This window comes from Chiloscyllium plagiosum, unplaced genomic scaffold, assembly GCF_037043375.1.
Source record: "Chiloscyllium plagiosum isolate Xiang-an unplaced genomic scaffold, Cpla_swu_hap1 HiC_scaffold_11, whole genome shotgun sequence".
Taxonomy (NCBI): Eukaryota; Metazoa; Chordata; class Chondrichthyes; order Orectolobiformes; family Hemiscylliidae; genus Chiloscyllium; species Chiloscyllium plagiosum.
Genome location: NW_028270149.1, coordinates 82,151,816 through 82,175,825, shown reverse-complemented (window position 1 = coordinate 82,175,825; position 24,010 = coordinate 82,151,816). Strand labels below are relative to the sequence as shown.

Here is a 24,010-nt window from a genome sequence, read left to right as displayed (position 1 = left end):
GGTACTCCCACCCTGTCTGCCCATCTGCCTGTCCTTCCGATAGGACCCGTATCCTTGGATACTTAGTTCCCAGTCCAATCCCCTGGCAGCCGTGTCTCTGTGATACTCGCAACATCGTACATGCCAATTTCAACCTACTTGACACTTACCTTATTTCATATACTGCATGTAGTTAAGCACAACACCTTCACAACCTTGCTTTGACTGTGCCCCTTCTCATAACTTTTCTATAATTTTCCATGCAACTGAATGCACTTCCCCCACTATTTAGTTTAAAGCACCATACAGAGCACTAGTTATGTGATTTGCCTGGACTCTCATCCTAGAATAAATCAGGTGGAGCCTGTCCCATAGGAACAGCTACCTCCTTTCCCCAGTAATGCTGCCAAAGTCTTATGAAATCAAAACTTGCTTTTCCTGCATCAATCTTTGAATCACATGTTTACCTCTTTAATCTTGTTGACCCTTTGCCAGTTGGCTCATGGCTCAAATAGTAATCCTGAGATTATCACCTTTTTGGTTCTGCTTTTTAATTTAGTCTTTAGCTGTTCATATTCCCTCAGCAGAACCTCTTTCCACCTACATCACTGTTACTTTCATGGACACAGCAACTGGGTCGATCACTGCCCCCCCCCCCCCCACTCCATTTTCTTCTGCAGCTCAGATGAGATATCCTGAAAGCAGTTTCCAGTACAGCCTTTGGGACTCTTGATCCTGGCAACAAAGGACAGCGGCTATTTCCCTGACAATCCCAACGGCAAGTACAACTATATTTCTCTTTTCTACCCATTGTTGAATGGCTCCCTGTACCACGATGCTATGGACAGTTTGTTCATCCTCCCTACAGCATCCACTCTCATCTACACAGAAAGCAAGAATCTCAAACCCGTTAGACAAGCTCAGGGGCTGATGCTCCTTCATCACTACCTCCTGGATCCGCTGTCTGCTTCACCTGCAGTCACACCTTCCTGTTCCTGACCATGAACTGAATTAGAGGTAGTTAATCTAAGGGGTGCTTACTGCCTCCTCAAACACTGCCTCTTCCCCCTCCCTGATGTGTCGCAGTGTTCAAAGCTCAGACTCCAGCTCATCCACTCTGAGCTGGAGTTCCTCAAGCAACCAACACTTGCTAAAGACACGGTCACCACATTAGGGTTCCTCCAGCTCCAACATCATGCAGTTATAACACATCTTCTGGTCCTGCATCTCTGTTTTATTTACTTAATTTGTAATTTGATCTTTAAAAGTTTCATACTCATTTTTTAGTTTGTAATCTGTAAATATTTTCCCTATTTTCCTTCAATCTACAAGTAACCTAAAACAGATTGTTAATAGCTCCTAATTTGACTATCAATGGACTTACGGTTTTGGTGTGATATCTATTTTTGTGCTGGGTCCCCGATCCTGGCTTCAATTTATCCTGTAGAAAGACCTTACTAACTACAAAAGAGCACCTCATCCCCTCTGCGCCAAATTTCTATGCTGCCTCCAAATTCCCTAAACTATATATTATTCACAGCAGGATAGCAGATACATGGGAACTGCACAACCTGCACGCTCCTCTCTAAGTCATTCACCATCCTGACTTGGAAATATATCACCATCCCTTCAGCGTCGCTGGGTGAAAAACCTGTAACTCTTTCCCCAATGACACTATGCGCCTACCTTCAGCAATTGGACTGCAGTGTATCAAAAAGACAGTTCACTACCACCTCCTGAAGGTTAATTCGAGATGGACAATAAATGTTGGCACAGTTAACAGAGCTCACAGCCCATGAGTGAAATTTTTTAAAGAACATTATGCAATGTTTTGTTAAACAACATTATACAGGCACATGACTGATATGCTGAAGCAGCATTCAACTGCAGGAAGCCAAGTTGCAGCTCACTGTCTGCATTGACATTTATGACATGACTCTGATGTACTAGGCTTGCATTTCTGCTTAGGAATTAGTATCATATTAAGAGTTTAGTTTGAGGATATTTCAACAAATAATCTAAGCTTTGGGTCAGTTTACAATTTTGCAATATCATATTTAAGTAGCATGATGGCTCAGTGGTTAGCACTGCTGCCTCACAGCGCCAGGGACTTATCCCACCCTTGGGGGATTGTCTGTGTGGAGTATGCACATTCTCCCCATGTCTGTGTGGGTTCCCTCTGGGTGCTCTGGATTCCTCCCACTGTACAAAGATGTGCAGGTTAAGTGGATTGGTCACGCTAAGTTGTTCCATAGTGTTCAGGGATGTGCAGACGAGGTGGATTAGCCATGGGAAACAGGTTACAGAAATATGGTACAGTGGGATGCTGTTTGGAGGGTGGACTTGATGGGCTGAATGGCCTGCTTCCACTGTCATGTTTCTATGAAATAACAAGCCTTCTCATTTTCTACTTTCAGTAAATAAACCTGTAAGCATGCTCTTATTCAGATTTATGTGAGCTATTTTCCACCATGTCACCATTCTTCCTCAGAAATTACTTCACTGTGAATTCTAACACTTCTGTAAATTGCCAACTACAATGAATCTGTACAGGGCTGCTGTGACTTATACTTTGAATGTTTAATGTGTATTTCTAACTCTGAAAGTCTGTTTAACAATCCTGGTCTCTTGGAATCTGTACAAGATGGATTTCAACTATTTGGTATCTTCACATGAAAATACTGCTGATGGTTAACGCTAGCCTGATATATAATGGCAGGTTTGTCTAATTGAGAATAATTATGTATCTGTAATTGTTCATAAACTTCAGTACGATCTAGAGGAAATCCCACTGTTATGCATCCCAGCAGAAAGCAAACTTTGTTGAAAGTTTCAGAATTTTAGTTATAACATGAGTCTTACGACACACTACAGTGTTAGCACCACGTAATCATTTCAGTTCTAAAATATCAGTGTACCTCGTTAAGAGTCAACCATTAACGTCAATTAAAATTGTACAGTAAGTTGCTTTTACACTACATAATAACAAGATGGCTCATTTCTAAGATTTGCGTTATGGGAAAATAAAACCATGAAAAGCATCAACCAATGTCAATGCTGAGTACCGGATGGCACCCTTGGTGCAATTATTAAAAGGCTTTGTTTTAAACCAACAGATTCTTATGAGATATGGGTCAGTCTTAAAAGGTGCTTTGGAGCCACATATGGTATTTATGTAAAAGTACTGACAGCACTGATAAGTAAAATTCCTCCTGTGCTCAGGCTAGTTTGCACAATTCTCTCTTCCCTTGTCCCTCTCACTATACTTAACTGTAGATTGGGGGCTACTTCATGCATTATTAATGTTCCACTCAACTCAGCAATTATTTCAATCCGTCGAGTGTATGTTTTTCCATATCTTTTTGATAAACAAGTAAAATTTGTTAATTTGTATTTGAAATAATTAAGGTCAAACTACTGTCGCAATTTGAACAGATTTTCTTGTCTTTTCTCAGAATATAGGAATTGTTGGGAGAAAAAAAAGAGACTACAATCCAGCTGGTTCACATTCCATCTGATATAATGATACATTAATTAGGGCTCTTGTGGAATAGTGTCCTTGCTCTTGAGCCAGGAGGCCTGGCTTCAAGTCTCACCTGCTCCAGAGGTGTACAATAACATCTCTAAACATATTGATTAGGAAACATCATATAGGTGGTTATGTCCATTGTTTCATAGAAACAATTTGAAAAAATAAAAATGGTTAAATTTTGCTGGTCATGACATGCTGTTTCACCTTCCTCAGAACAGTAGAACCAAAGGACACAGCCTCCAATAGAAAGAGGTGAGCTTAAATGTAATCTGGTGTAAACGGTATTTCAGTGAGCGTGTGGACAATCTGTGGCACAGGCTCCCTTAGGAGATGGTAGAAGTACATTGCATTGATTCAATCAAGTTAAAATGTAATAGTTCACTTTCAGAAAGTAACATTTTTTGGATGCAGTTAAAGTGATTTTACAGCTATTCTGTCAGAATCGGTTTGAGAAGAACAGCTTACTTCGTACCTAGAACTCCAGACCACTGGAGTTATCCTTGCTTCATGGAGGAGTTGCTGAATAATCATGATTATCAGTCTCTTCATTAATCCACAACAAAACCAGATATGAAGCAAGGATAACTCCAGTGGTCTGGAGTTCTAGGTACGAAGTAAGCTGTTCTTCTCAAACCGATTCTGACAGAATAGCTGTAAAATCACTTTAACTGCATCCAAAAAATGTTACTTTCTGAAAGTGAACTATTACATTTTAACTTGATTGAATCAATGCAATGTGCTTCTACCATCTCCTAAGGGAGCCTGTGCCACAGATTGTCCACACGCTCACTGAAATACCGTTTACACCAGATTACATTTAAGCTCACCTCTTTCTATTGGAGGCTGTGTCCTTTGGTTCTACTGTTCTGAGGAAGGTGAAACAGCATGTCATGACCAGCAAAATTTAACCATTTTTATTTTTTCAAATTGTTTCTATGAAACAATGGACATAACCACCCATATGATGTTTCCTAATCAATATGTTTAGAGATGTTATTGTACACCTCTGGAGCAGGTGAGACTTGAAGCCAGGCCTCCTGGCTCAAGAGCAAGGACACTATTCCACAAGAGCCCTAATTAATCACTTATTTAATTTAAACCTATTTTCCCAAGCAACCTTTTCAAAGGAACAGCTGGGACTTGAACCGAGGCATCCTGCTCCAGGAGGACTCCTACTTCATCACTTTTCAGTTCTAAAGTTGCATTCATTTCACCAGTTTCCCCTCTCTTTTCCTGTGAAACTATGGCTAAATTCCATCAGTGCATCTCACTCCATCCCCCTATCCCCATAATCAATCATTCTTATCTTTTCAGCTTCCTTTCAAATTTTTCTCATGGATTTCTTTCATTTCCAACACTGTTAATCAACTTACAGATTTCTAACAATGACCAGCTAACCTTTGTTTATAGCATAGCAGTGTTTACAATTTCCCTTTCTCTGGGGCGGCACCTTGAATCCCTTCTTCTGTTGAACTTCATCAGTTTAGCTGAAAACCATGCTTCGGGTTGGGTGGGAGCTTCCATCAAGTTGTTGCCTCCCCCAAGGCTGTTGACAACTGCGCCAGTAAATGTAATACTGCAATCTTCGTCCAGACAATGCACTGGATTCATTCGTGACACCAGACACAAACGTCCTTTGAAAGTAGGCTGTTTCAACATTGATAAGTAAGTTCTCACAGGAGACAGCAATGCGACATGGTGCTTGAGAAATCATGGGCTGGAATATTATTGTCTGCATTCCTGCAGTTTCTCCATGAAGTGATCTCGGTGATCCCTGCTGCTCAATGGGACTACTCAATCAGCCCTCTCAATTCAATTGTAGCTCTAATAGCATTTTAAGATTATAACATGTATAATATGCTAAAGTTTCTGCATTTGGTATCAACATATAAATTCCATGTAGGAGGCAATAAAGAAGGAGAAAGTACAGTATGATTGAATACTAAGGGCTTTCGCCTGAAACGTCAATCTTCCTGCTCCTCAGATGCTGCCTGACCTGCCGTGCTTTTCCAGCACCACACTCTTGATGAAATTAAGAGCAGTGTGTCTTAACTTGCATAAACAAAAGGAGACCATTTTATTGTATGTTCTGCACCAAATCAAATTCAAGAAATAGCAGTGAGTGGGTTTTACATTTTGCAATTAACATGCCCAAGAGTATGATCTCACCGATAAAAGCCTGAAGAAAATATAGATAAAAGAATCTACATATTACAAGGAATGCTTATGGGAATGCCCCCTCTCAAAGAAGTTCCAGTTTAATGAAAACAAACACAACATCCAAAATGATTCTTGGCAACTGTGCCTAAGCTAATGGAGAAACCTACTATTTTGTAATCTGAGCTATGGGTATAATTAGATTCAACTGCCACAGTAAATATCTGCCAACAAGGAATGGTATTTCTCCCCCAAAACAAGAAGATTAACCATGAATGCACTTGTGCTGCAAGAATTTGATTTCAAACCAAAACAGGTATCAAACTGACTCCAAAGCAAAGTGTTTCACACGAATGCTCCAATTGCTGTACAAACACACTGAGAGAATGGTAAATAGTGACTTTTATACATATATTTGCCAAGGCTGTGTTGGAACTTCTTTTGTTTTAAATATGCTTCCCATTTCCAAAACAGATACAAAGGGAAGAGGCCAAAATAGCAGCTAAAGATGTGTGAACATTCCTTCGCACTAACTGCAGTCAGAATTAAAGGGGTTAAGACTGAACCGCGGAATGACCTTGCTTGCATTTAATAAAACATACTCCCAATGCCTGTCTGAATAACTTCTGAGGAAAACTGATAAATGATGTAAATGACAATATTTGAAGTTTATAAAACACTCTGGACAGTGCAGCAGTAATTCTTGTATATCAATGTTGCTCAGATCACAAATAAAACTCAGACATCAGTTATGACTATTGCCTTCAGTGTTAGCAATGTCCAAAGGAAGATGAATAACAAACAAATACTTTCTTGCTGAGCCAAGGAAAACACGCAGTAACGGTGAGAGAATATAAACAAGGAGGAGATACCTAGTGCAATACATATTGGGGTAAAACAAGGTACTCTGACTCAAGATACTGGAAACATTATCTATGGGGTAACCAGATTTTCAGTGAAGAGCAAAAAAAACTACCATGGCATTCAATCGCTGTGAAAATACGACTGCTCTTTTATCTGCCAACACTGTTGAATCAATACTGGTCCTCTGCAGGAGCAAATTTAGCTTATCCCACTCAGAGGGCATTTCTCTCGGAATCCCTCACCCCTAACACCTGCTTCATAAAATTTTTCTACACCCTACCAAACGTCTTCCCATTGTTCCTGGGCTGTAGTGCTCACAATTTAACCTAATACTTCAACTGAGTGTTTTATAAAGGTTCATATTAAGTATCTTGCTTTTATACTTTATGCCTCTATTTCTAAAGCTTATGACCCCAAAAGTGTTTTTAACCACTTTCTCAACTTGTCTTTTTTAATGATTTGTCCACATGTACCACCACGTCTCCCTACACCTGCATACTCCTCATATATTACTAGACCTCTTTCTTCTTCCCCAACTGTATCACTTTACACTTTTCTAAATTCATTTTCACCTGTTTACCATTCATTCCATCAACCTGTGTTCTCTTGAAGACAAAGTGAGGTCTGCAGATGCTGGAGATCAGAGCTGAAAATGTGTTGCTGGATCACTCCTCCTCAATTTTCACAATACTCCCATGTTTTGTGTTCTCTGCAAATTGTGAAATTGTGTCCTGTACACTTGAGGAGAAAGTGAGGTCTGCAGATGCTGGAGATCAGAGCTGGAAATGTGTTGCTGGAAAGGCGCAGCAGGTCAAGCAGCATCCAGGGAACAGGAGAATCGACGTTCCTGAAGAAGGGCTTATGCCGGAACGTCGATTCTCCTGTTCCCTGGATGCTGCCTGACCTGCTGCGCCTTTCCAGCAACACATTTCCAGCTCCTGTACACTTGAGTCTAAGTCTTAAATACATATCAGGAAAAACAGTGGCCACGGGAACCCCATTGTATTCCCTCTTCTTGTCTGAAAAGCAGCCAATCACCGCTCACACACAGATTTTCCAGTGCGAGCAGCAGCGAAGGTAAGACCGTTTGGTTTTAAAAGTACTTACCGGTAGCGGGCAGCGGTGTTTTTTTTTTTCTCTTTCACTCTCTCTACACAGAAAGAGCGGGAGCACCAGGGGGAAGTGACGACGACCAGAGGGGCAGCCGAGACCCGGAAGCAGTTAGTGTAAGCTTACCTGGGTAGGTTTTTTTCCCCCTTTAAAAGCGCGAAGGAGAGGAACCCGAGGCACTACACGGGTAGTGCCTCCCACCCGCCCTCCTCCTCTAACCTAATAATAACACCTGTTTTGGTAAGTAGGTAAGTGCTGAATTTTGCTTGTTGTATTCTTTAGACCCAGTTTTTTTTAAATAAAAGTTAGCTTTAGAGGGATGGCAGTGAAGGCAGTGCAATGTTCCTCCTGCAACATGTATGAGGTGAGGGATGCCATCGACGTCCCTGCCGATGACACTTGCAGGAAGTGCACCCATCTCCAGCTCCTCCAAGACCGTGTTAGGGAACTGGAGCTGGAGTTGGATGAACTTCGGATCATTCGGGAGGCAGAGGGGGTCATAGATCAGAGTTATAGGGAGGTAGTAACTCCAAAGATGGCAGATAGATGGGTGACAGTGAGGGGGACTGGGAGGAAGCAGCCAGTGCAGGGACCCCCTGCGGCCGTTCCCCTCAAGAACAAGTATACCGTTTTGGATACTTGTGGGGGGGATGACTTACCAGGGGTAAGTAACGGGGCTCAGGTCTCTGGCACGGAGCCTGTCCCCGTTACTCAGAAGGGAAGGGTGAAGAAGAGCAGAGCAGTAGTAATTGGGGACTCGATAGTTAGGGGCACAGATAGGCGGTTTTGTGGGAACGAGAGAGACTCACGTTTGGTATGTTGCCTCCCAGGTGCAAGGGTACGTGATGTCTCTGATCGTGTTTTCCGGGTCCTGGAGGGGGAGGGGGAGCAGCCCGAAGTCGTGGTCCATATTGGCACCAACGACATAGGTAGGAGGAGTGCCGAGGATGTTAGACAGGCTTTCAGGGAGCTAGGTTGGAAGCTCAGAGTTAGAACGAACAGAGTTGTTGTCTCTGGTTTGTTACCCGTGCCACGTGATAGAGATTCGAGGAATAGGGAAAGAGAACACTTAAATGCGTGGCTACAGGGATGGTGCAGGAGGGAGGGATTCCGGTTTTTGGATAACTGGGGTTCTTTCTGGGGACGGTGGGACCTCTATAAACAGGATGGTCTACACCTGAACCTGAGGGGCACCAGTATCCTTGGGTGGAGGTTTGCTAGTGCTCTTGGGGGGGGTTTAAACTAACTCTGCAGGGGCATGGGAACCCAGATTGTAGCTTCAGGGTGCAGGGCCTGGAGTGTAGGGAGGTTAGAAACATGGCATCAATTTCCAAGGAGGGTGTCTGTAAACAGGAAAGTGGCTTGAAGTGTGTATACTTCAATGCAAGAAGTATACGAAATAAGGTAGGTGAACTTGCAGCGTGGGTTGGTACCTGGGACTTCGATGTTGTGGCTATTACGGAGACATGGCTAGAACAGGGACAGGATTGGCTGTTGCAGGTTCCAGGATTTAAAAGTTTTAGTAGGGTCAGAGGTGGGGGTAAAAGAGGGGGAGGTGTGGCATTGCTTGTCAAAGATAGTATTACAGTGGTGGAAAGGACGATGGATGAGGACTTGCCATCTGAGGTAGTTTGGGCTGAGGTTAGGAATAGGAGAGGTGAGGTCACCCTGTTAGGAGTCTTTTACAGGCCTCCTAATAGTCCTAGAATCATTGAAGAAAGGATAGGGAAGGTGATTCAGGAGATGAGTGACAGTAATAGGGTGGTTGTTATGGGGGACTTTAACTTTCCTGATATTGATTGGGAAAGCTATAGCTCAAGTTCGTTAGATGGGTCAGTGTTTGTTCAATGTGTGCAGGAGAGTTTCCTGACACAATATGTAGACAGGCCAACAAGAGGTGAGGCCATACTGGATTTGGTTCTGGGTAACGAACCAGGCCAGGTGTTAGAATTAGAGGTAGGTGAGCACTTTGGGGATAGTGACCATAATTCGGTGATTTTTACTCTCGTGATGGAGAGGGATAAGTGTGTACTACAGGGCAAGAGTTATAGCTGGGGTCAGGGAAATTATGATGCGGTGAGGCATGACTTAGGATGTGTGGCTTGGAAAAGTAGACTCCAAGGCAAGAGTGTAAATGATATGTGGAGCTTGTTCAAGGAGCAACTATTGAGTGTCCTTGATAATTATGTACCTGTCAGGCAGGGAGGAAAGGGTCATGCGAGGGAGCCGTGGTTTAATAAGGAATTGGAATCCCTTGTTAAATGGAAGAGGGCGGCCTATCTCAAGATGAGACGTGAAGGTTCAATTGGGGCGATTGAGAGTTATAGGGTAGCCAGGAAGGAGCTGAAGAGAGAGCTAAGAGCAGCAAGGAGGGGACATGAAAGGTCCTTAGTCGGTATGATTAGGGAAAACCCTAAGGCTTTCTATAGGTATGTTAGGAATAAAAGAATGACTAGGGTAGGAATAGGTCCAGTCAAGGATAGTAGTGGGAAGTTGCGTGTGGAGGCGGAAGAGATTGGGGAGACACTGATTGAATACTTTTCTTCAGTATTTACTCAGGAACAGGGCATTGTCGTCGATGTGAGTACTGAGTCACAATTAAGTAGAATGGATGGCTTTGAGGTATGTAGAGAAGCGGTGTTGGAAATCCTGGAAAAGGTGAAAATAGATAAGTCCCCTGGGCCTGATGGCATTTATCCTAGGATTCTCTGGGAAGCAAGGGAGGAAATTGCAGAGCCATTGGCCTTGATTTTTATGTCCTCTTTGTCTACTGGAGTAGTGCCAGAAGACTGGAGGATTGCAAATGTGGTTCCCTTGTTCAAAAAGGGGAGTAGGGATAACCCTAGTAACTATAGGCCGGTGAGTCTCACTTCTGTTGTGGGCAAAGTCTTATTTGTAAGGGATAGGATTTATGCACATCTGGATAGGAATAATGTGATCAAGGATAGTCAGCATGGTTTTGTGAAGGGCAGGTCGTGCCTCACAAACCTTATTGAATTCTTTGAAAAGGTGACGAAGGAGGTTGATGAGGGGAAAGCGGTAGATGTGGTATATATGGATTTTAGTAAGGCGTTTGATAAGGTTCCCCATGGTAGGCTACTGCAGAAAATACGGAGGGTGAGTTGGAGGTTTGGATTAGGAATTGGCTGGATGGAAGAAGACAGAGGGTAGTAGTTGATGGCAAAGTTTCTTCATGGAGTGCCGTCACTAGCGGTGTTCCGCAAGGATCTGTTTTGGGACCATTGCTGTTTGTCATTTTTATAAATGACCTGGAAGAGGGGTTAGAAGGTTGGGTGAGCAAGTTTGCGGATGATACGAAAGTCGGAGGAGTTGTTGACAGTGAGGAAGGATGTGGCAGGTTACAGCAGGATATAGAGAAGCTGCAGAGCTGGGCAGAAAGGTGGCAAATGGAATTCAATGTAGCTAAGTGTGAGGTGATTCACTTTGGGAAGAATAACAAAAAGATGGGGTACTGGGCTAATGGTCGGATACTTGGTAGTGTGGATGAGCAGAGGGATCTTGGTGTCCATGTACACAGATCTCTGAAAGTTGCCACCCAGGTAAATAGTGCGGTGAGGAAGGCATATGGCGTACTGGCTTTTATTGGTAGAGGAATTGAGTTCCGGAGTCCTGAGGTCATGATGCAGTTGTATAAGACTCTGGTGCGGCCGCATCTGGAATATTGTGTGCAGTTTTGGTCGCCATACTATAGGAAGGATGTGGAGGCACTGGAACGGGTGCAGAGGAGGTTTACCAGGATGTTGCCTGGTATGGAAGGAAGATCGTATGAGGAAAGACTGAGACACTTGGGGCTGTTTTCATTAGAGAAAAGAAGGTTTAGGGGTGACTTGATTGAGGTGTACAAGATGATTAGGGGGTTAGATAGGGTTGACAGTGTGAACCTTTTCCCGCGTATGGAGTCGGGTATTACAAGGGGGCATAGCTTTAAATTAAGGGGGGGTAGATATAGGACTGAAGTTAGGGGTAGGTTCTTCACTCAGCGAGTCGTAAGTTCATGGAATGCCCTGCCAGTAGCAGTGGTGGACTCTCCTTCTTTATGGGCATTTAAGCGGGCATTGGATAGGTATATGGAGGATAGTGGGTTAGTATAGGTTAGGTGGGCTTGGATCGGCGCAACATCGAGGGCCAAAGGGCCTGTACTGCGCTGTATTCTTCTATGTTCTATGTTCTATGTTCTAAAACCCAAGAACCCAAAAACCCAAGTCCAGTGACCCTTCTTCAGCTGTTCACCACAACTCTGCAGTTCCTGTCATTCATCTAAATGAGTGTCCAAACTGCCACTGTTATATTCCATGAGATTCAGCTTTGTTCGTAGGCCTGTTATACAGCAATATAACCAATGTCTTTTGGGAGACCACATACACACCCTCACCAACACATTCTATTGCGTCATCAGAAAACCTGGCTGGCTTTACTTAATTCATATACATTTGTGCACGTGACAGTTCATTTTCCCTTAGAATTATTATTTCTAAAAGTTTTGCACCACTCAGGTTGAACTGATGGGCCGAGAGTTGCCAGGGTCTATCCTTAGACACTTTTATGAATGTGTATAATATTGACAATTCTCCAGTGGAGGATTAGAAGATGCCTCTGTAAGTTCCTGTACTTCCCAAAGCCTCACTGGATATATTCCATCAGTCCCAGTGATTTATCAACTCCGTGTACAGCCAATCTTTGTCAACACCTCCTCTTCATCCATTTTTATGCTCAACTAGCATCTCAACCACCTGCTCACTCAATGACTTTGGCAACATCTTCTTCCTTAGTAAAACAGATGAAAAATGTTCATTTTGTAGCCTCACTTACCACCATGTATCGAACTGTTCCACCTCTGCTCCTGTTACCCTAAATTCATCAAATACTTAAATTCCCCAGTTCTCTCCTGCATGATGCAATATGAAAACCAATGAGTACCCATCCAGATCCAAACCTAGTGTTGCTTCTCTTCCTGTTTAAAAACTTCAAACTTCCCTGTCACCTTAAGTTTCGCTTTCCTTTTGATGGATTCATCAATACTCCTGTCTTCTGACTGTCATTTTAGGCATCTTGGTCAAGTTCACAATATTTTCCAAAGGACTCTTGAGACAGAAGTCATTACGGTTCATTTCGAGGCAATCTCAACTATCCCATTCCATTCTCTCACTTACTTCCCTGGTCAGCATATCCACTGAGGGATAATCTCACCAGCCTCCTTCCTGCCTCAATCATTCTATCCACCATAATTCCCATTGATCCCACTAGTGGATTGACACCAAGACCCAGTCCCTCCCCTGTAGTTTTTGCTAGAGGATCCATTTACTTCTGAATGGGTCCCTCTCATGTCATTTATTCTGAATGATTTGCACTGGTGTGACTTAGTTTGCCTCATGGGCAAACTTGTCCATTAATGAAATCTTTCCATGTTGCCTGTTCCATAATAAACACTCTGGTGGTGATGGCAAGGTCTTGTGATGTAGTGGGTACATCACTGTAGAATTTTATATCTTTCCCCTCTCACCCTAAAGCTATCCTGATGAAGGGCTTTTGCCCGAAACGTCGATTTTGCTGAAGCTCTTCGATGCTGCCTGAATTGCTGTGCTCTTCCAGCACCATTGATCCAGAATCTGGTTTCCAGCATCTGCAGTCATTGTTTTTACCTTGTGATGTAGTGGGTAAGTTCATAACTGAGCTAGAGGGTCCACTGTTAGCCCCACCCCATGATTGGACGATTACAGAAGTTGCATTCGTAAGGTGGTTAAATGGGCAGCATGGTGGCACAGTGGTTAGCACTGCTGCCTCACAGCACCAGTGACCCGGGTTCAATTCCCGCCTCAGGCGACTGTGTGAAGTTTGCACATTTTCCCTGTGTCTGTGTGGGTTTCCTTTGGGTGCTCTGGTTTCCTCCCACAACCCAAGAATGTGCAGGCAAGGTGAACTGGCCATGCTAAATTACCCGTAGTGTTAGGTGAAGGGGTAAATGTAGGAGAATGGGTCTGGGTGGTTGAGCTTCAATGGGTTGGTGTGGACTTGTTGGGCCGAAGGGCATGGTTCCACACTGTAAGTAATCTAATCTAAACAGATTGATTCTTAATCTGTAAACCCTTCTGATACACTAATGGCAGGCAATAAAAAAGGGAAAAAAAAAGTGTTCTGATCAGCCAGCCATGCTTCATGCAGTGGCATCCCTTAAGCTACAGAAACAATTGCAATCACATGCTTTAGTGTGAGAAAAGGAGATGGTGACTCTTATTACTCCTTACACTTGTGAATTCTGACCCTGCCTCCAAATTCCTTAAATCTGTTAGCCTCATCAAAATCCATGCTTATTTTCACCACAAGACCCAAGCTGTCATGGAGTCATAGAGATGTACAGCATGTACAGACCCTCCTGTCCAACTAGTCCATGCCAACTAGATATCCCAACCTAATCTAGTCCCACCTGCCAGCACCTGGCCCATATCCTTCTAAACTCTTCCTATTCATATACCCATCCAAATGCCTCTTAAATGTTGCAATTCTACCAGCCTCCACCATTTCCTCTGGCAGCTCATTCCACACATGTACCACCCTCTGCGTGAAAATGTTGCCCTTTAGGTCTCTTTTATATCTTTCCCCTCTCACCCTAAACCTATGCCCTCTAGTTCTGGTCTCCCCCACCTCAGGGAAAAGACTTTGCCTATTTAACCTATCCAAGCCCCTCATAATTTTGTAGACCTCTATAAGGTCACCCCTCAGCACTAGAGAAAACAGCCCCAGCCTGTTCAGCCTCTCCCTGTAGCTCAAATCCTCCAACCCTGGCAACATCCTTGTAAATCTTTTCTGAACCCTTTCAAGTTTCACAACATTTTTGCGATAGGAAGGAGACCAGAATTGCACGCAATATTCCAACAGTATACAATGTCCTGTACAACCACAACATGACCTCGCAACTCCTGTACTCAATACTCTGACTAACAAAAGAAAGCATACCAAATGCCTTCTTCACTATCCTACCTACCTGCGACTCCACATTCAAGGAGCTATGAACCTGCACTCCAAGGTCCCTTTGTTCAGCAACACTCCCTAGGTCCTGACCATTAAGTGTATAAGTTCTGCTAAGGTTTGCTTTTCCAAAATGCAGCACCTTGCATTTATCTGAATTAAACTCCATCTGCCACTTCTTAGCTCATTGGCCCATCTGGTCCAGATCCTGTTGTAATCTGAGGTAACGTTCTTCGCTGTCCACTACACCTCCAATTTTGGTGTCATCTACAAACTTGCTAACTATACCTCTTATGCTTGCATCCAAATAATGTATGTAAATGACAAAAAGTAGAGGACCCAGCATCGATCCTTGTGGCACTCCACTGGTCACAGGCCTCCAGTCTGAAAAAGAACTCTCCACCACCACCCTCTGTCTTCTGCCTTTGAGCCAGTTCTGTATCCAAATGGCGAGTTCTGCCTTTATTCCATGAGATCTAACCTTGCTAATCAGTCTCCCATGGGAAACCTTGTTGAACGCCTTACTGAAGGCCATATAGATCACATCTACTGCTCTGCCCTCATCAATCCTCTTTGTTACTTCTTCAAAAAACTCAATCAAGTTTGTGAGACATGATTTCCCACGCACAAAGCCATGCTGACTATCCCTAATCAGTCCTTGCCTTTCCAAATACATGTACATCCTGTCCCTCAGGATTCCCTCCAACAACTTGCCCACCACCGAGGTCAAGCTCACTGGCCTATAGTTCCCTGGCTTGTCCTTACCACCCTTCTTAAACAGTGGCATCAAGTTTGCCAACCTCCAGTCTTCCAGCACCTCATCGGTGACTATCGTTGATACAAATATCTCAGCAAGAGGCCCAGCAATCACTTCTCTGGCTTCCCACAGAGTTCTAGGGTACACCTGATCAGGTCCTGGGGATTTATCCACCTTTAAGCATTTCAAGACATCTGGCACGTCCTTCTCTATAATATGGACATTTTGCAAGATGTCACCATCTATTTTCCTACAGTCTACATCTTCCAAATCCTTTTCCACAGTAAATACTGATGCAAAATACTCATTTAGTATCTCCTCCATTTTCTGCGGCTCCACACAAAGGCCGCCTTGCTGATTTTTGAGGGGCCCTATTCTCTCCCTAGTTATCCTTTTGTCCTTAATGTATTTGTAAAAACCCTTTGGATTCTCCTTAATTCTATTTGCCAAAGCTATCTCATGTCCCCTTTTTGCCCTCCTGATTTCCCTCTTCAGTTTGCTCCTGCTACCTTTATTCACTCGATCTATCCTGTCTATACCTTACACATGCTTCCTTCTTTTTCTTAACCAAACCCTCAATTTCTTTAGTCATCCAGCATTCCCTATACCTACCAGCCCTTCCTTTCACCCTAACAGGAATATACTGTCTCTGGATTCTCGTTATTTCATTTCTGAAGGCTTCCCATTTTCCAGCTGTACCTTTACCTGCGAACATCTGCCCCCAATCAGCTTTTGAAAGTTCTTGCCTAATACCGTCAAAATTGGCCTTTCTCCAATTTAGAAATTCAACTTTTAGATCTGGCCTATCCTTTTCCATCACTATTTTAAATCTAATAGAATTATGGTTGCTGGCCCCAAAGTGCTCCCCCACTGACACCTCCGTCACCTGCCCTGCCTTATTTCCCAAAAGTAGGTCAGGTTTTGCACCTTTTCTAGGAGGTACATCCACATACTGAATCAGAAAATTTTGTTGTACACATTTAACAAATTCTTCTCCATCTAAACCCTTAACACTAAGGCAGGCCCATTCCATGTTTGGAAAGTTAAAATCCCCTACCATAACCACCTTGTTATTCTTACAGATAGCTGAGATCTCCTTACAAGTTTGTTTCTCAATTTCCCTCTTGACTATAATACAATCCCAATAAGGTGATCATCCCTTTCTTATTTCTCAGTTCCACCCAAATATCTTCCCTGGATGTACTTCCAGGAATATCCTTCCTCAGCACAGCTGTAATGCTATCTCGTCCTCTTCATATCTTCTCCACTCAACAGGATAACAGTTTTCACCTTTTCAACAATGCCTAGCCTTAGTCCATAAGCCACTGGAATGCTCATCCATGCTTTCTCACTCTAGACTTGATTGCCAAAAGCTAATCCCTCCTTCCTCCATAAATTTCAGCTCATTTCAAATTATGCTATCCACATCATATCCCATACCAAGTCCTATCTACCCATCATCCCTGTACAAAATAATGTATATTCGTTATTAATTAACCACACTACACTTTTTTAAAATTCATGGTTAATTACTGCATGACTTCACTCTCTAGAGTTCTAGAAAAGATCTAGGATTCTATGTTCTTCCAAGTCTGCCTTGTTTTTGCTCCATCATTGGTAACCATGCCATTTTACTTGGTAAGGCCCACACCGTGAACCCCCCTCTGCTCCTTCAGCTACCTCTGCTTGTTTAAAATGCTACTTAAAGCCCACCTGCCAAGCCAAGTTTTTAAACACTCTTCCTAAATGTCTCCTCCTTTCAATTACTGTGCACTTCAGTTTGATTACATTTCTGTGAACGTAAAAATATACGAAATAGGAATAGGCACCATTCAGCCTCTTGACTGCTTTCCTATTTAAAGGATCCTTCATGAAAGCAACTTGTTTTTATTATTGTTTATCATTTTCTGAATGCTGTGCTGTCAGTCCTCAACTAACTATGAATTTGAACTATTTTTCCGAAGTCTACGATTTAATTTCAAGTATTTTGTGGATTTACAATTTTCAACAACTTTTATATCCATCTATAATACCATTTGCACACTGATGATTGACTTTTCTCCTGCCTTTCCTCGTAATTCAACCCTCTAAATTTCGTGGTTAGTTTTTTTCATTGGCTCCAATGCTTGAATCTCGTATCTTGACAACCTTGCAAGGACAGTTCTGACCAGGGTACGCTACAGTCTGATCAAGACTTTTCCCCAACTTTCACTCCACTAGTTTGATAGTATAGGTCAACAATCTACTGAATTTGTTGATCACTCATTTGGAATAGGTCAATGTATTGAACATCGTGGCAGCTCAAATCTCAAAAGACTCGATGGTACATTCAGCAAAATTCCTTACCATGTTTAGGGGCCTTGGCATTATTGGTGGTTAGTAACAAAGCAACCAACCAGCTTGAGGGTGGACAACAGTTCCAAAGCAATACCATTCATGCCTCTCAAAAGGACTGAGTGTTAATATATTTTCCACAAAAGCAGTTACATGCATGCCCTATTCTGAAAACAAGTTGATGCTGCTCAGACCCATTGCACTGAAACGTGAGGGCATGTTTATTCAGATGGACTTTAAGATTTCAAAACCTCACCAATTAAACCCAGTTTTGTCTAAGTCAGTTACACCATTCATGTTTTTCATTGGGAGTTACCAATATTGGGCAAAAGGCACCAGTTGTTTAAATTAATATTCAATCTAATTACAAAAGCTTCACAATACATTAAACACAGTGACTACGCAAGGCACTCTAATAAATCTTTTACACTTCATTAAAGCTTGACACAACTAACTATTGGAGCTGAAGTGTGAGTACCATCTATCTCTTTCATCTGCTTTTAATGACTGGGTGAGAATCGATCAGGTGAAGTGTCCATTGTTTGAAGCCTATATGTGTTGGTCCATTTCTAGCAACTGATTGAAACGGCCTGAAGTTTCCATCACCTGTTGACTATCTAAAGCAAACTATTATCATTTCAATATATCATTATCTAATTTTGCAGCAAATTAGCATCACTGCAATTTATTTGTAAGTGGATTAGAAATTAGAGGTCCTTATCATCACATTTGGCAACCCAATAGATTTCTTGCCCAGTCTGTATATCAGGTAAGAATGCGGCCACTACATGGTGTGGGACTGTGCCTTTTTGGATTTTTTTAATCTTCTGGTTCAAAAGGGCAGGTGAGAACTGTCATAATCACACATTTTCCTACTTATTTAGGTACAAGAATCTGATTAGAATTAACATTAAAGAAAAAAAACACCTACCTAATTCTCCAGCTGCATTTCTACCACCAACTGCATAAAGATGGCCTTTCAGGGCACTTAGGTGGAAGAAAGTACGCTTTTCATTTAAAGATGCTACTTGCATCCATTTGTTGTACCGAGGATCGTATCTGAACACGGTGTCAACGGCAGTCTTTCCTTTCGTGTCATAATTGCTCTGCCCACCTACAACGTAAAGGAAGTTTCCAATCACTGCAATGCCATGCTGGTACCTTGGTGCATCCATTGGAGCTAGCGATTTCCATTCATGGGCCTTTTCGTCATATAATCTTAACTCTTTGCTAACAACTAGCTGTTGCCTTAGCACTCCACCCAAGGTTACTAAGTGTGTGTTATCTGAACGGATACAGGTTCTTTCAGACTGCATAACAGGCTGCATGTAGGGCATCATCTGATAGTTACTGGCTTCTAGTAGCAGATTGACACAAACATTGTCCGTTCTCATGAAGTCCACCGTTTGAACATGATTAATTAATTCCTGCGGTGACATCAGAGGAAATCTAATGTTCTTCATTATCTTTGAGGCAAAATCCATCCGTGAATCCTCATATCGCAACCAACGACAGGCAGACTTGAAAAGTTCAAGTTCAGTGCAGTTTTTGAGGCTGTTGCTTGAAAGCACAAAGGCAAGTCGCTCAAACGGGAGTTTCACAAATTCACCAGTACTTAGCAATGCAGTGAAGTTCTTCAGAATGAAGTTATTCACATATTTATCTACTTCTGTCAAGTTGTAAGTATTTGCAATTCGTCCAACCTCGACACAATTTTCAAGGGAAACCTACAAAGTGTCAGAAATAACAAGTTCAATATTAAACATCTGGATCAAAAGCTATTCTTTCTTGTCCTAATGTTTCCTTCATTCTTATCAGGATGAGGGATACTAGTGCTGAGGAATGGAAAGCATCTCTCATTCAGCCACCCAGTGTCATTTCCAAGGTAGATATAACAAAGTAAAGCTCTCGCTACACTTTTGCAACATGTTATTCAGTTGAATCATTTTTTTCACAATTTCCCATGTTAAACATGTTTATTCTTGCCCTATTTAGGGACACTTTCTAGGTACACAAGATTCCAGAGAATAAATGGAGTCTTTCCACCTGTCAGGCGGGGTGTCTGGCATACCAATGCATAGGCGGGTGTGTAAACGTGGATGATGGAATATTTAACACTAAAAAAATCCAATAAAATATCTTACCCCAGAGATAAGAAATACTTTACAGAAGTCCAGAACAGGTAAAATCTGCAGAAAACTGGCTGCTTCCAAAGTATCCTGCAGGTTGTCCATGTTCAGGGAAAGCTTTGCAGTATAAATAAAATCAATGATCTTCTTCAATCCTATTCGATTCACTCCATGAAGTTTAATGCACATTAGGTCTTGCTCTTTCATTCCACCTGATCACAATGAAGAAAGATATCTCTTCAGTATGGAAACTTACATGAACATCACATCAAAATAAAAACAAAACAAGGAGAGATTTCTTTGCAGATCCCCAGATCAGGACTGATTGATGAGCCCATTTTACACAGTGAATTCACAAATATTGGAAAATTTACCACCTTTTAAGTTAGACCACAAAGAAAACCATCATCAGTAAAAGAGCATGAAGGAAGGCCTAGAAATTTTTATCACCTTGATTAGATTTGAAATTATGGATCAGGAAATATTTCAACGATACAAATGATGTTCAAAGACAAGTTGGTTTCTCCAGTGTGGATAAATTGTAAATGCATGCAATAGTAACAACATCAATTTACCCATAAATGTTTTCAACCTAGGAAATAGCTCAAGAAATCACACCGTGCAGGGAAAAATGGGAGCAATTCTATTAACCCATGTAAGGGGAGTTAGAAGCAGCAATTGAAAGCTTGCTCCAAATAATATTTTAAAGATTTGAATGGAGGATTATCAGATCAGTCATGAATTCACTGAATGTTGGATGGACTGAATGGCATACTTCTGCTGCCACAGCTTATGGTCCAAGAGGTTTTGTTTTCGGAATGATGTGGATGTTTATAAGATGGATTGAGCTGTCTGCTTGGTGGCGATTCACACAGAAGTGTTGATGTGACAGTAAGATGAGGTGGGTTAAGAATGGTGCATTAGTTTGCAGTCATCCATGTTATAAGATGATAGGTTTGACCCTCGGTCTGCTGCTTATTAATTTCAGACAGATTAACTGTACAGGCCCTAGAGGCGTTCTGCAGTCATTCTAATGGGTCTGCTCTGCCAGGTCGAAAGATCAAACCCTAGGATTGCATCCAAAATGTCTAAAAATGTTATGGAGGAAGATTTTTCAAATTTGACTTGGCTCGGCATGTTAAGGTCAATGATAGGCAGTCTACAAAGAGTCAGAGTTGTACAGCATGGAATCAGACCCATGTTGACCAGATATCCTAAACCAATCCAGTCCCTTTTGCCATTTGGCCCGTATCCCTTTAAACCCTTCCTATTCATGTACCCATCCAGATGCCTTTTAAAATGTAGTAATTATACCAGCCTCCACCACTTCCTCCGACAGCTCATTCCACACATGCACCATCCTCTGCGTGAAAAAGTTGCCCGTGAGAGCCCTTTTATATCATTCCCCTCTCACCTTTAACCTCTAGTTTTGGACTCCCCCACCTTGGGGAAAAGACCTTAGCCATTCACCACATCATGCCCCTCATGATACATGACTGTGTTCTTATTATAAATGCTCACAACATGCTGCAAGAACCAATTGATTGATTAGACATTTTCATAGGAAAGTTAAAAGCCAAGGATATTGCTGTGGGTCTGAAGCCACATGTAAGCCAGACCAGATAAGAAGATTTCTTTCTTCAAAGGACATGAATGAATCAGATGGATTTCCATAATAGTTGGTAGTAGCCTTATGGTTATTTCCGTGTTTGTTTAATTAATTAAATTTAAATTCCTCCTGCTGCCTGCTGGGATTTGCAGTTATGTCTCAATTATTGGTTCATGATGCTGAATTCCTGGTTCAGTAATAAATAGTTAGCATACCTCAGTAGAACTGTGTTTTAAAAGTGGTTTCCCTGTTCGCTATACTTGAACAACACAAAGACTGAGCAAAACTCAGACTGTAACAGCATTAACTGATGACATCAGAGTAAAGCACACCTCTAGATAGCAGCAACCTTAATATGTTTGAACATTCATTTGGAAAGCAAGGAAAGTCGGTTTAAGACTAATATTTAAAACTTAAATAAAAACAACCACATGGGCATGGAAGCTGAGCTACCTAAAGTGAACTAGGACTCCAGGCTACAGATAGATCAATACAGAAGCAGTGACAGATATTTAAGATGATACTTCAGAATACTCAGAACAAGTACACCACTACTGTAAACAAACATTAGAACACAGAATGTAGAACTGTAACAGCAGAGGAACAGTCCGTTCAGGTGATGATGTTGTGCTGAACGTGATGCCAAATCAAACTAATCCCTTCTGCTTGCCCTTCATTCCTTAGATATTCATATCCTTATCTAATAAAGTCCCTCAAATGCTCCCATCTTATCTACTTCCATCACCTCCCCTGGCAGCTCGTTTCTGACTCCTACCACACTTATACAATACTTATAAGTAGGCAGGACATATCACCAGCACTTCACCAGAGACTCTCATTAATGATGTTACCTAGTATGGTGACAAAATGTCTGAAAACAAATCTTCCAGCTCAATGGGCTAACTTACATACTTATCCTACATTATGTAAAAAAACTTTGCACCACACATCTCTTCTGAACTTTCCCTCTCTCACCTTAAATGCATACCCCCTAGTTTTAGGTAATTCAACTCTAGGAAAAAAAAGACCTTGACCATAAACCCTATCTATGCATCTCAATGTTACAGATTTCTCTCAAGTTTCCCTTCAGCCTCAACCAGGCCAGAGAAAACAACTGCGTTTTTCTAGCCTCTCCTTATAGTTCATATCCTCTAATCCAGGCAGCATCTTGGTAAACCTCTTCTGCACACTTTCCAAAACCTCCACATCCTTCCTGTAATGTGGCAACCAGAATTGAACACAATATTCTAAGTGTAACCAATGTCTTATAAAGCTGTAAGATGTCATTCTGACTCTTATGCTCAATTCCCCAACCAATAAAAGGTAAGCAGCCCAAAAGCCTTCTTTACCATCCTATCTACTTGCGTGGCCACTTTCAGGGAGCTATAGACTTGAACCCCAAGATCCCGCTGTATATCAATGTTATTCAGGATCTTGTCATTAACTGTACACATTTTCTTAACATTTGATCTCCTGATAGCATAGTTCTGTTCCTTGTTTGTATATTTGTGTAATAATGAAATGGAAAACCATTTTACTTTGCGTTTGCTGTAGAGGATACAGAACAAATTCCAGTCATAGCTATGAATTAGGTAGTGAGGAACTTTGTGGAACTACATTCAGGAGGACAGGAGTAGGCCATTCAGCCCCTTGAGCCTGCTCTGCCATTCAATAAGGTCATGGCTGATCTGTGGCCTAACTACATATGCATCCCTTGGACTCACATCCCCAGATACTCTTGCTTATTAAAAATTAGTCTATCTGAGATTTAAATTTAAATTATTAAAAGCCTTCTCCAAGTCCAGATAAACAGCATCTATTTATTTGGCTTACCTCTGTCCACCTTTATCATCTCATCAAAGAAACTCTAAAGTTTGTCACGTATGATGTACCTTTCATGAATCTATGCTGACTCTCCCTGATTAACTGAAACCTTTCACACTGATCAGTTACCCTATCCTTGATTGTAGACACCAAAAATTGCCCCAAAACGGATGTCAGGCTAACTGGACAATAAATATCAGGTTTCATCTGTCACCCTTCTTGAAGGGCAGAGTGACATGAGCAACTTTCCAATCGAGAGACGTAACTCTGGATGGAACTCTGAAAGATTATGGTTAAGCTATTGGCAATGTGTTCTCCAACCTCCTTTAAAACCCGTGGACAGAAACTATCAGACCATGGGCATATGTTGCTCTTCAGTTCCATTAATTTCCCCATTCCCGATTATTTACTTCAGCTAATTTTATGATTCTCTTGTTAACTTTGGGACTGCAGGCAAGCTATCCTCCTTATCTGCTGTGAGTATTGAAGCAAATGATTTTCCATCATTGACAATATCCCCATACTTGGCCCTCAGTGGGCCAACAGTACTTTAAGCCATCATATTTCCCTTTATATAACTATAAAATCTCTTTTTGTCTTTTATGCCCCTTTCAAGTTTCCTTTCATCACCCTTGTTAGCCTCTCTTAGAAGCCACTTTGTGGCCTTTGTTGGTTTTTGAATTTGCCTCATTCTGTGGGATCTGTATTGATCTTTCTGTTTTCATAAGTCC

General features: G+C 41.9%; 1 protein-coding gene across 4 annotated transcripts in view; it reads right to left on the bottom strand.

Annotated features, from left to right (window-relative positions):
• The window catches only part of klhl13 (kelch-like family member 13), a 215,369-nt gene that overhangs the window by 16,736 nt on the left and 174,623 nt on the right, over window positions 1-24,010 (bottom strand). For all 4 annotated transcript variants that reach the window (XM_043704362.2, XM_087992242.1, XM_043704361.2 and 1 more), the window contains 2 exons: window positions 19,862-20,058; window positions 18,649-19,444 (listed from right to left, as the gene is read on the bottom strand). In XM_043704362.2, coding sequence (XP_043560297.2) covers window positions 18,649-19,444; window positions 19,862-20,058 — 993 coding nt within the window. The remainder of the gene's footprint in view (window positions 1-18,648; window positions 19,445-19,861; window positions 20,059-24,010) is intronic.